The sequence below is a fragment of the Mugil cephalus genome, chromosome 4 (genome assembly GCF_022458985.1).
Source record: "Mugil cephalus isolate CIBA_MC_2020 chromosome 4, CIBA_Mcephalus_1.1, whole genome shotgun sequence".
In the NCBI taxonomy this organism is placed as follows: domain Eukaryota; kingdom Metazoa; phylum Chordata; class Actinopteri; order Mugiliformes; family Mugilidae; genus Mugil; species Mugil cephalus.
Genome location: NC_061773.1, coordinates 23,677,985 through 23,690,677, shown reverse-complemented (window position 1 = coordinate 23,690,677; position 12,693 = coordinate 23,677,985). Strand labels below are relative to the sequence as shown.

The 12,693-nt window shown below is 42.2% G+C and overlaps 1 protein-coding gene across 1 annotated transcript; it reads right to left on the bottom strand.

Moving 5' to 3' along the window:
* Window positions 1–164: 164 nt before the first annotated feature.
* cstf1 (cleavage stimulation factor, 3' pre-RNA, subunit 1) lies at window positions 165–8,678 on the bottom strand. Its single transcript, XM_047584119.1, has 7 exons — window positions 8,576–8,678; window positions 8,440–8,447; window positions 8,036–8,236; window positions 7,253–7,530; window positions 6,956–7,153; window positions 5,974–6,364; window positions 165–789 (listed from the first exon to the last, which is right to left on the bottom strand). Exons 3-7 carry the CDS (start codon window positions 8,202–8,204, stop codon window positions 530–532), a joined length of 1,296 nt encoding a protein of 431 aa, XP_047440075.1. The 5' UTR covers window positions 8,205–8,236; window positions 8,440–8,447; window positions 8,576–8,678; the 3' UTR covers window positions 165–529.
* Window positions 8,679–12,693: the final 4,015 nt, after the last annotated feature.

The following is a 12,693-nucleotide window of genomic DNA, read 5'->3' as shown; positions in this document are numbered from 1 at the left end:
GTGCTACATCACTCCTCACGTGTGCTCCCTGCAGGTTGCTGCTCACTTTTTTTTGTTGTTTTTGCAGCAGCAGCAACAACTGTGGTCTTAAAATATCATGGCTGTGGTAGTGAGGTCTGAAGGGGAGGGGGAGTTTTCACCCACATATTCATACGACACCCTCGTTTCTTTAAACAGTTTTTAATAAAAATCTGAATTACAACAACAAAAAAAAAAAAAAAAGGACACTGACAAAATATAAAAGTGGAAAAAAGACAAAGTTATTCAGTCGCAAACTACGACACCTCGAGTTTCCAAACGGTGAAAGCAGTTTTGTGGGAGTTTTTAATTCAGTGGGACGACGGTTCCACGAATTGTCCACAAAGAAAAACAGAGCGTTCGCCGCTTATTCTTAAGACCTTCCTATGAAAACTCTTTCAGTTCCTTAGCACTGAACCAGAAGATTCCCTCGTCCAGATTCACACTAACTGAAAATGAAATAACGCCACAGCTCTGACGTTGGCGAAGGCGTTTTTTTTGAGTCCGCGGCTCAGTCGGTGGTGGTGCGCCGGTACCAGAACCGGGCCCGGAAGTCGTCGCTGCAGGTCATGAAGCCCGGGTTGGTGGGCGAGTGGACGATGCAGCGCACGATGTTGTTGTGTCCCAGCGACAGCAGGTTCTTCCTCTCGGCCGTGCGCGAGTCCCAGCAGCAGAGGCTGATTGTGCGCTCGTCGGGCAGCAGCACGTAGTCCTCCGTGTGGTTGAACACGCCCTGCGTGCGATGCATCTGACGGCCGCTCAGACCCGCACCTGCAACGAGGAAACGAGTTTCGACGTGAGCGCTCACCGGTCCACAACACAAAAAGAGAGAGAGAGAGAGAGAGAGAGACACCGCACTGTTCACGTCCTCGTGGAAATCTCACCTGTAAAACACCTGTTTCTCTCACCGCTCACGATTCTTCTTACAGTAAAGTTTTTTTCAGTTTGTGCTCAAATGAACAATGATGTGCAGATTTATGATCGAGGAGGTCGGTTGCTCTTTTAAAGCCTGAACGAATCGCCGGCGATCCATTAAAGCAGGGGTGTCAAACTCAAAAACACAGTGGGCCAAAATTTAAAACCCGAACAAAGCCGCTGAACCTTTTAATATGGAACGAAACGAATTTTGCTTTAACACTGAATGTGGAACAAGCAACTCTTATTACATTATATATAACTTAATAGTGGAGACATGCAAAATCAAATTTCAAAAAAAAAAAAAAAACACATTTTTGAACATATTCTGTTATGTTGTAAACTTCATCTCCTCTACTTTCTGGCTCCTTTGAGTCATGTCCAGGTCCTTGTATTTGTCATGGTGTTTTGTTTCATAGTTCATAGTCTAATGTTGAACTCCTTTTATAACGGCCACGTTGACACCACAAACAAGACAAACGGGCCTGTCTTTTACATACGTAAATAGATATTCTGCCTCCCACTTGTCCAGAAAGCTCCTGTTTTCTGCCTTTCTTTCTTCGTCATTTTTGGGAAGGGGCAGCACAGTGGCAGTTGTAGTGTTTACCTACTGTCACAGAGGAGTTTCGGGGTCCTGTCCTGATTGACGCGCCAAAACAACAGCAGGGCATTATGGGATTTGTAGTATGAGCGGTTAATGCGCTGTACAGTATAATACCGGGGGCCAGCTCTCGTAGTCATTTGGTATTGTCTCGCCAAATTTGGCCCGCGGGCCAGAGTTTGACACCCCTGCATTAAAGAATACAGTTTTTGAATTCCCGTAACTCACACTGGTGTGCGCTATTGACAATATTCAAAGTGGCTGAATGCTGGGGAGTCGTATAACTAACTAACTCCCACCCAGATGTCTTTTTTTAAATTATTTTTATTTATTCATCATTTATTAACTGCTATTTACTGTTACTTATCGTCAAAAACAAACCCTAAAAAAAAAATCCCCAAATTTGAATCGGTGCCGTGAGGTTTCACTTCCACTAGCGAAGGTGGAGCTATGTTTTTATGTTGTACCTGGCAGCGACGAGACTTTTCCAGCTCGGCCGATTCAACCGTGCCGGAGAAAGAAAGAGCTGGGGGTGGTAGAGGGGCGATGAGGAAGTGATCACCAGAGAGACAGAAATAAAAAAAAAAATGCCATGTCTGCTGCGTGGGCTCACTTACAATAAATATAATGCACTGAAACTACATGTTAATGCTGCTATATTATAAAATTATAGAACAGCTGAACCTTCAGGAACAACATCCCTCATGAGAAGAGAAATCTTAGAGAAATGTGAAGCAGCTCATATGTTCTGGAGTTTTTCCTGCTGGTTATTAAATATCTGTAGTTCGATTCAAACTATTATAGAGCTGAATGTGACGCCTCAATGTGTCACTAGATGTCTTTAAAAGATAAATCAGTGTGAACTGGGTTTAATCCTGTGCTACATGGTGTAGTAAGACTGAAAGACTGAACAATAGAGATCAAACAAGACAGTGGGAATAATTGTGAGTGAGATTCAGTTCCATCTAATGTTGTTTGCATCTGAAACTAAAATGAGAACTTTACATGATAAAAAAACTTGGCTCAAAAACGATTAATTACATCAGCTAATTACATCAGATATCTAAAAAAAACTCTTAATCATCAAGTTTAACATCCTCTAGTTGCTTCTGGATGGAGTCACAGTCAGTAACAGACTGAAGTTTGCACATGACCAATGAGTGGGAGCTAAAACGACAAGATGCTTCGTATGATGTAATTTCTTTCAGTTTAAATGTTCTGGGATCAGTCTCACACGTCTGTAGTGAAAATACGTTTCAGTGACAAATGGATGACATCACCTGTTTCTGTCTGATCACAACAAAAAGAAAATTGAACTCGCAAGCTTGAAGAAGAGGATGTTCTGTGTTTTTGCTTTAAAATAGCTCCAGATTAATTTAGTGTAATTTCATTATTTCCTTCAGTTCTGCTTGTAAATAATCAAACAGCTGAACTATACGACTTTGTGAACTTTCTCTCTTTCTGTCCTATTTAAAGCTGGTTGTTCTCTGCTTTAGCCTTTGTGTGTGTGTGGTGGCTGGTGGCTAATTCACGGTTTTACAGTCATTGTGCAGAGCGAGGCCGGCTATTGTTACTGGTTTCCTGTTTCAATTTGACTTCACATCACAAGGTCCAGACTCAGTTCGATTACGCTGCATCTACTGTTTAGTCATATAAAGATGTCCAAGTTTCGAAACGTGAACTAATGTTGTAACTGGTTTCATTGATCGCGGTATTTCCATAGTATTTTACGTCTAATTGACACAGCTTGCATATGCTCGTCTCTGTCGTCACTCTTTCTAAATCCCGTCAGCCTTCAGGCCTGACGATGCTCCTGCAGGGACCGTCCCTCACATGGACTCTGTCCAGCTGACGAGTGTTTCACTTGCTCGAAAGAACAGACTGAGAAACTAGAAAGCTGCTTTTTCACAACGTGTTGAAGACCACAAAAATCAAACCTTCAGATGAAGCTTCCGCCTGAGCTGCACCAATCTGGTCACGTGCATCAAACCAAGAGAAACTCAGTCCGTTACCAGCGGTTGCTAATTATTATTGTTGTGTGTTCGATGAGCTGCCGTGAGCTCCTGAGTGTCTAAAGCAGCGTCCACAAGATTTTTTTTTAGGTGAAACCCGCTGGAGTCTGGCACGTTGAGGTCGTCCCGTCATGACGGAAATGGATTTTTCTGAACCACACCTTTTTGGATCCAGGTCCCAGAGTGAAAAGGGACAAATATGAAGCCTGTGCGGTTTATTTTATTATTTTTTTTTACATTTGCGTGGACACCTCTCAACCCTCTACCCTCCCGACGTCTCATAACAACAACATTAATGGCCGACTACAGGTTTGTGACGGTGCTGCATCAGACTGTATGTTTTACGGCGCGCAGGGTTGATGTGCATTTTCTGTGATATTACAATTAGAAGCAGTTTTGCAGTTCGGTCTTTTACAGAGAAACAACGGCAACGAAAACCACGGACCATTTTTAGTAAGTGTTGACGTGGCTCAACATATGAAATCTGGGTGCTATAGTAACGTCTTCAGTTGTTCGAAAGAAATCACAACTCATAAAAAAATTCCTGCAATGCACAACATGTAAGCAGTTGCCCAACTGTGAAACAGAAAGAACGCACACTCGCCGTCTGCTTCTCTGAGAAGATTAGTCTCTAACAATGACTAATCTAAGAAAACGTCATCGCAGATCGGATGCGCGATGACATTAGCGCTTTCTTAACTAAACGCACATGAAAGACGGACACTGTGCTGAGTCCCATGAAAAAGGAAGGAAATGTCACAGCGAGGCGCGGCTGCCAACACTTAGGAAGATGATGTCGTCATTCACTCAAGATGGTGAGATTCACCAGTCAGCACAAACTCGGGAATGTAAATATTGGACCGAGTAGATTTGTAGTAGATTTACTACGACATTAACCGTACGGTTCATTTAAACCTGATAACTTAATCGCCGTTTCTGCTCTGCAGATTTGACTCTTAGTAGTAAATGACATTAAAAAACATGACAGAAAACAAATGTGAATCACCAGTTGGACAGTTACTGCGCTGAATTCACACAGTTTTAGATGCAACAACCACTTTATACGTACACTATCATCTGTTCAGGGCCTCGAAAGGATTAACATGAATAAAATGTTCAGTTTTAATACTATAGCACTAATCACACAGAATTAGTTTTACCTGAGGACGTGATTTAGAAATTATGCTCCTACATCACATCTTCAGGTAAAAATGCGAACTTGGATTTAATGAAAAACACATATAGTTATAAAATAAAACCAGATGTGAAGATGCTACCTGGCAGTATTTAAATCTGCCCCACCTTAATGATGTGATGGACACATTAAGGCTGAACTTCAAAAAAAAAATACATGAGCATCTGCTGCCGCCCACATTACTGATCTTATCGTCGCGTGCAATTTTGTTTGTCTGGTGGTTTTTTTCTGTGAATGCACCAAAGGATCTTGAATGCCAGCGTTCAATGAAGATTAAAAATAATTCACCTTTAGCGTGACTCTCTTTACATATTTAATCATGCAGTCAAAAAACCACTGCTCAGTTCCTATAATTGAAGTTAAGTTAATGCTTGTTCCATCCAGTGTAAAGTGACAGTAACGTAGAATCAAACACAATCTCTCTCATAAAATAAAGTATCTGTCCTCTAGTAGAGTCACATTCCTTCAGTTAACCTTCATTCATGATTATTTAATAATTTTAGCATATAAACCTAATTTTACTGAAGCAGGACGTTCAGAAGTAAAATACTGTGTGTATCTGACGCTGTATACAGTGCCACTTAAATGTTAATCTTTTGTATTTACCTTAAGTGCAGCACTGTATATTTTATAAATGTTATGAATGGATCAGGACCAAAAACATGTGACTGGAATTAAGCACTTTATATATAAAATATGCCAACTTATCTGTGTTTTGCCTCTATTTTTGTACTTCCCTTTAACGCTTCCCTCTGTGGGAACGGTCTCTTTAATTCTGTTTCAACACTGCAATCGGAAAAGGTTTGTGCTGAAACACCGTCTGGGAGAATTTGACTTCCACGTACATACAAACGAGATTCTTGTGCGGTGAATTCAGATATTAGCTCATGATGAGCCACTGCTGGTAGCTATAAAGATACTTGTTCTGTTTAATCAGCGGGGGAAGTCCACGACTAACAAAAGAGTGGGTAAAGGGGAAGTTCCTAATGGAGGCATTAAACCGATTATTATAGCCTTCAGTAGGTGTCACTGCAGCAGAAGATGGGTGTTTCAAGACCAACCTTTTTTATTTAAAGCATCTTGACAATTTAGATTGTTATTAATAGGGTATAATAAAATAAAACTGATGGACATGTCAGCTAAGATAGAAGAGAGAAACGTTGGGCACTGCCACATGTTAAACATAAAATATAATGTGTTGAAGTCAGTTGTAACGAATGGGAAACACGTACCTGTGTACTTCACCAGCGTCCGGCCGGTGGAGATCTCCCACAGTTTGACCACAGAGTCTTTCCCGCTGGACAGGATGTACTTGGAGTTCTTGGAGAAGATGGCGGAGCAGACCTCGGCGCCGTCGTGGGCCTTCTCGAAGGTGGTCACGCATCGGTTGGAGACGCCGTCCCACAGCTTGATGCTGCCGTCCTTGCTGCAGGAGACGTAGCTGTTGGCGCTGGGGTTGTAGCTGACGCCGCTGATGGTGTCCGTGTGCTGGTCCAGCGGGTTGCAGGACACGAAGCACTGGAAGGTGTTGACGTCGTAGAGGCGCAGGGTGGGATGTTGCGTTCCCACCAGCAGGAAGTCGCCTGACGGGTGGAAGGAGATGGAACGCAGCATTTCTGCTTCCTGCAGGAAAACAGATGGTGACGGGACTGGATTACAAAACAATTAAATCATTTTACCAATGCTATGATAAATAAGGATGCACCAATCAATCGGCCACTGATAAGTGATATTCCACATGCATAGCTTGATAGCTTGATACTTCTATGACTGATCAGGAAAGCTGATCTCTGACTTTGACGTCCTGGCTGGTGGACGGCAGCAGGAAAACGTAGCAAAGCTGCGCCCCAGAGAAAGTACCATGACTTGACTTGTTGTACGCTAGCGTCAGCAACCAAGCATCATCACAAATTGACATCTATCAATCTGAGTCAGTTGTCCCTGAAAGCAGACAGCTGCTGTTTTTTTATTTTTCTATTTTAACCAAGACAAATCTTTCCCACTCTGACCCAAGAACCACAAGTTTACTTCTGTGCAAAGTGTGCAAAATATATTCTTCTATTAGCAACTCAAATTCATTAAGGAGTGAACTCTGTGGTCTTTCCATCAGGATATCTGAATTTATTTTGGTTTCAGCCATGGATAACTGGATGCAAAAACTCTGACCGGAGCACCTTTAGTGATAAAACCATTAAAAACCATTAAAAAACTGACCTGTATGTATTTAAACGCTCTTTTTGCAGAGGGCTTCGAGTAGTCAAACAGCTTGAGGGTATAATCTCTCGAGCCGGATGCGAGAATCTGTTCGGTGGGATGGAAGGCGAGGCAGGTGACTTCATCGACGTGGTCATACAGCGTCCGGATCACAGGGTGATTCTCCATGTTTTGCTGCGCCGTCTCGTTCATCATCACCTGCCATGCACAGAAACAGCAAATAAAAAAATAAACGTGAGAACGCCAGCTTAAAAAACATGAAGCGCGTATGTGTTTTTCCAACCCACCTCACCTCACCTCAATAGGCATGGCACTTTTTGCCAGCATGCGTTCAGTGTCCAGTATCTTGATGGAGGCGTCGGCGGAGCCCGTGGCGATGAGCTGCCCGTCCCGGCTGTACGTGGCGACGCGGCAGGGACCCTTATGAGACGTGACGTAGCAGGTCTCGTACTCCGACGCCTCCGGAGACATAGTCTGGACGTCTGCATCGAACTCCAGATCGATCCCGACGCCGGGAGCCACCGTATCCGAGCGTCCGATAGCGTACTGAACGGCGCTGTCGTCGTTCTCCATCCCTGCAATGAGGAGAACATTTTTAAAATAAAGGGCATCTTGGACACACAGAGAGGATAATTCACACTTTTAACAACACCAACGCCACCTGCAGGCTGTACAGAATAAAGCAGCTCATTTTTTAACTGGGAAAAAAAACATAGAGATCACATTAAACTAGTACTAGCCTCACTACACTGGCTTCAAGTCGATTTTAGGTTTATTTTTTAAATTTAATTACTTGTTTTTAAGAGCTTTAATGGCCGGGGACCATTTTATCTGTCAGAACTACTTTGTTGCAATACTCCACTTGCATAGATTTCCTACTGAAACATTGGGATTATCAAATTTTAGACCTTTGAAGACCCTGGAAACCCAGTAAACTTTGACTTGACTTGATTATTATTTTGCATTTTGTTTTTTTACTCCTGTCTGCAGGTCCATAAACACAATTCACTCTGCATTGCACTACGTGGTTAAAAGCTGCCCATGTGATAAATAAAACCCCATTTTCTCTTTTCTACTTACCTATTTTTGCCAACTGCATAAGCTGCTCGGACGGCGACACCACGCTCGGTGGTTTGACCTCGTTGATGAGGCTGTTGGCGATGTTGGTGTAGCCATCGTAGAGGAGCTGGCTTATGATGAGCCTGTACAGGTGCTGTCGGTCCTTCAGCGTGGGTTTGGGGCGAAACATGTCGGGTTCACTGTGACCTGAACCACCGGGCTGTGAATAACGACTTAGCTGGCTGTAACAAAGATAACTTATCGTCTGACTATGCTGGCCACCGCTAAGTTGTCTTGGTTGTATTAAAAGCTAAACAATGTTAGCTGTAACTATGCCAACGTTATGGACAGTTGCAGTGAATGGGAATTAGCCGTGGGGGCTAACGCCGTTAGCTTGGCTGCTAAAGTTAGGACAATAACGGCAGGTTAACTGTAAATGTAACCCTGAACTGGCTGAGTGCGTGTGCACTGCAACAAAAGCATTATGTGCCGCTTACCGACGGGAGCTTAAATGTTGCTTAAATGTTGTTGTTTCAGTTAATAAAACATGAAAATATCTGACCCTCTTCAAAGTTCCAATGGCGCTTCTGGACCCAAACGTGCGGTACGTACGGTGCGCGTAATTTGCGTCTTACGTCACTACGCCGAAAGACGTGACAAAGCGACGTTTACGTGTTCACCTTCATTTGTTTTGTGCATTCCCGCCACCTTCTGGACTGGTTTTTGACTTAAACCCAATTTACAAACCCTAATACTTCTAAAAACCGGAAAATCGTCCCAAACACAACATCTCCTGAATTTATCCTCAATAAATGTGCCGCATTAAACAGTATTTTATTTCTCTGAAATGCTGCTTTGAGTTGGTACTTTGGACATGAGACGGAGGATAGTTCTACTGCTTCTCTTAATCCACAATGTTCACAATTACCAGTTTCTGTAATAATACATTTTCAAAGTTGAGTTCAGTTAAATTAAATATTCAGCATGTGCCATTTGGTTTATTGGAAGATGACAACTTCTCTGCCAAATTTCATATTAACTGTTCTAAATTTGCGAACCAATGACCAAATATTATTGTTTTTAGAGCCATATTGATGTCCTGTTTATAAAATAGTGAAAAACTTAAACCCTAAAGTGACCGAAGCAAGAAGTTTGTGTGAAAAATATTATATCGTCTGAACTTTATTCAACCTCGACCTTTGTTTTTGGCTATTTGTTGTATTTCTGTTTTATTTCTGCATTTTATTCTGACCATTTTTGCCTTGTTGTATTTTTTCTATTTATATTTTGTCAATAAAAAAAGATAAAAAGATTCAGTTGTTGATTAATAATTTGATTTTAAGAAGTCAAGTCAACTTTATTGTCAATTCTGACATGTGCAACACAATACAGGATTGAAATTACCGTCCTCAAAAGCCTACGAAGCAGCAGCTAAACAAAAAATGTAAACAAGAAATGTGCAAACGTTGAAAATATATAAAAATATAAAACAAAAATTAATTATTTTAAAATTAATTAATAAAATCTACCCTGTATAATATACAAAGTAGACTAAAGACTACATGACATAGCGCATGACAATATAGAATATACATAAAGTGGCTGATGCCGAGTTGAATAGTGCAGAAACTATGGGTGGAATGAATGAATATATGTATATATACATATGTACACAGCTTTGATGAGTCTTAATAAAGTTTTATATACACAAATGCAGATTTGCTGAGTTGGTTGTTTTTGTATTTGTTGGTTCATGCAAAGTCAAACAGTCACAGATAAATTCTTGTAATCGGTACTGAAAGGATTAGTCTAATAATCAATAATCCAGATGGAATTATTTAATGCACGTTCAAGATTTCCAGTTTAGTCTGAGATTTTAGACAGTTTCAGTGAGGCACGTTCTTTATCTTAATGCAAATACTTTGCATGTGTGCGCTTCTGTAAAAGCCTCAATTCGTACACACTCAATAACCAAAAGAGGGAGCAAAAGTGCAGCGCATTCAAAAACGCGCGAACAAGGAAAAAACCCTTTCCTGGCTCCGTGCTGTGATTCCAGGCTCGTCCCTGCTGCTCATAAACTCAGTTCACCGGGCGACACGGCGAAAGTCGGCAGCTACGACTTTGCTACAGAGCAAAGCTGAGACAAAAATGGTGGTTTAACAGTGGCAGGCGGCGTAATGAGGCTGAAGAATAAAAGTGTATGAGGCTGCTATTCTTTTGGTGCTGCGAAGGCATAGGTCAACATATAAATGTGTGTAGGCCTCTGGCAATCCAGCATCCACCCACACACAGATGCACATGCTCTCTCTCTCTCTCTCTCTCTGTGTCTCCGTGTGTCGGTTGCCACTTCCTGTAGAATAATATTTGCAGATAGATGGTGTTAGTTTAGCGTGTTAGGCGGTGCAGCCTATTCAAATGACCTATTAGTCGTCACGTCATGTGAAAAGAAGGGAGCAGGTTTCCAATTTCTATACATTTAGTGCAGCACAGACTCCACGGTTCGGGTAAAAGTCAGTTTAATGTTTGTAAAAAAATGTTCTAGTACGGAGTAAATGTAAGAGAGTAAGAGATAGGTCTTGACAAATATTTGTGAGTCCAGGATCAACATCAGTGGCACGACTCAGATTGTTTTTCTTAGAATCTCACTACATAGCAAAAACTCCAAGAATCCCAGGATCATCTCATTTTATAAAATGCACCATTAATTAATTCACTTAAATTAATTAATGAAATGTTTCGGAGATCGGGGGAGGTGTCAGGAAAACACGTTTATCTCTGGTCACTGCAGGTCATCAGCTGTTAAACTCGACTCAACCTTGTATCCTAGTAACCTCACCAAATATTATCCAGGAGCAACATCAGACTCCCTCCGGTTGTTTCCGAGAGAGAGAGAGAGAGAGGATCTCAGCACCGATCCGTAGGAGACAACCCAAATAACAGTAACATGAAACGCGCCTCGAAAGTATGTTTCCACCCCGGCAGGACCCGGGAGCCGTGTGAAGACGGTTGAAGAAGGCACGCATCGTAGGAGGTGTCTTGTTGCCATGTCAACGCAAAGCACGCTCTCTGTGGACCAGCCTGCAGTTGCCGTGGAGACCGGCAAGAGTCCGTAGCAGGAAAAAATGATATAAAAACTATTTGTTTTGTTTTTAACAGATGTCATCTGGTGACTGAACTCTGGATCCCACACAGTGGCACGGAGAAGAGAGAGACAGGCGCTCCGAGCGCACTGCTCACATCAGAGGATTTCAGAGTATAAATATAGACGCCGGTGACCTTTTGAAATAGATTTATCTACACATGAATGATGAATCATAGTACTACTGTGAAAACAAACGTGTTCGTAATGAACAAAGACTTATCACCCGCTACTGCTGCGTTCCTGGTCTGTCGAGGCTAATGTGTGTTTGGCGGCCTCCAGACACTAAAACCTTTCACGGCTGCTTTGTTGAGTATTTTTTTTGTGTGGAAAGAGTTTACAGAGGGCCCGTAAACATTTCCACCACCTTGTTAATACTGAGCTCCAGGTTGTTTTTGTATTGTGTTCTAGATTTGACACGGGTTGGCGATTGTTTCCCATCACTCCTACGGCCGTGATATCGTCGGTGGAGGTCTGATCGGAGATTTTCGGCAGAGCTCGCTTGCTTTCTGTTGGCGAAAAAGTGTGTTATTCCGCTTGCAGGCTGGTTCCGTTGTGGCAACTTGACCTGCAGCCGCTCTGAGAGAATAATACTGAAGGTTGAGCTGTGAACAGAGCTCTGACAAAGGTGTTGGGTGTGTGTTCAGCAGCGTGTGGTAGGGGGGCTGAGGTTAACAGCATTGAAAATGGACTAAGAAGAGTCTCTGTGATTTCTTCGCGGAAAGACTCCATAGGACTAATGAGTCTGTAATCGTGTAATCGCCAAATTACGTCCTTCTTTGGGAGCTGGGTTGGTGATTGATGCCCAGGAAACAGGGAGACACGTCGCTGTTCAGTGGAGATGGACTTTACTGAAAATGCATGAGAGCACTGGCGGGCGCTTAGAGGTTCAGCGCCTCAGAGCGAGTGGGAAGACGCAGTGAGGTCCTGGGGCTTTCCTAGAATCCAGCCTCGTGAGAAGAGCTTCAGTAACAAAACCTCAAACACCGGACGACCCGACTAGCACCAAACAGCAGAAAAACAAAGTTAAAGAGATGCATATTTTTCTGAGAAGTCGGCGGTGACTAAAAACAGGGTAAGTAAACACTGAATTTATTGTATAAATCTGGCTTTAAATGTCCTTGGTACCCGCTCAATATATAAACACTCATAAAAAATAGTTTGCTAACACATTAGTAGCTAGGTCTGAAAAGTATATAAATAAATAATAAACGTGTTTTTAAGGATGAGTAGAGGGTGACTCATTTGGTTAAAGATAAAGTTTGATTGCAGTTGTCTAGTAGTCTGCGAGGAAAACGTCTCACTTACTTTATTTAGTATCTCAATAAATATCTTGATGAGTTTACGGCCTCGGTTGTGAGTCAGTTTCAGAACGGTGTTTATTTTCTGAAGTTTACTCCCGTTTAAACGCGCTTCGTCTTATCTTTAAAAAAACGTCAATGAAAGAAACTTCACGTCACGTAATTGAAAGATCTTTTGTTGCCTCCTCCTGAAACACTGTGCGTTCTCCTCTCCTTGTTCACCAACAGTAAGTGCAGCA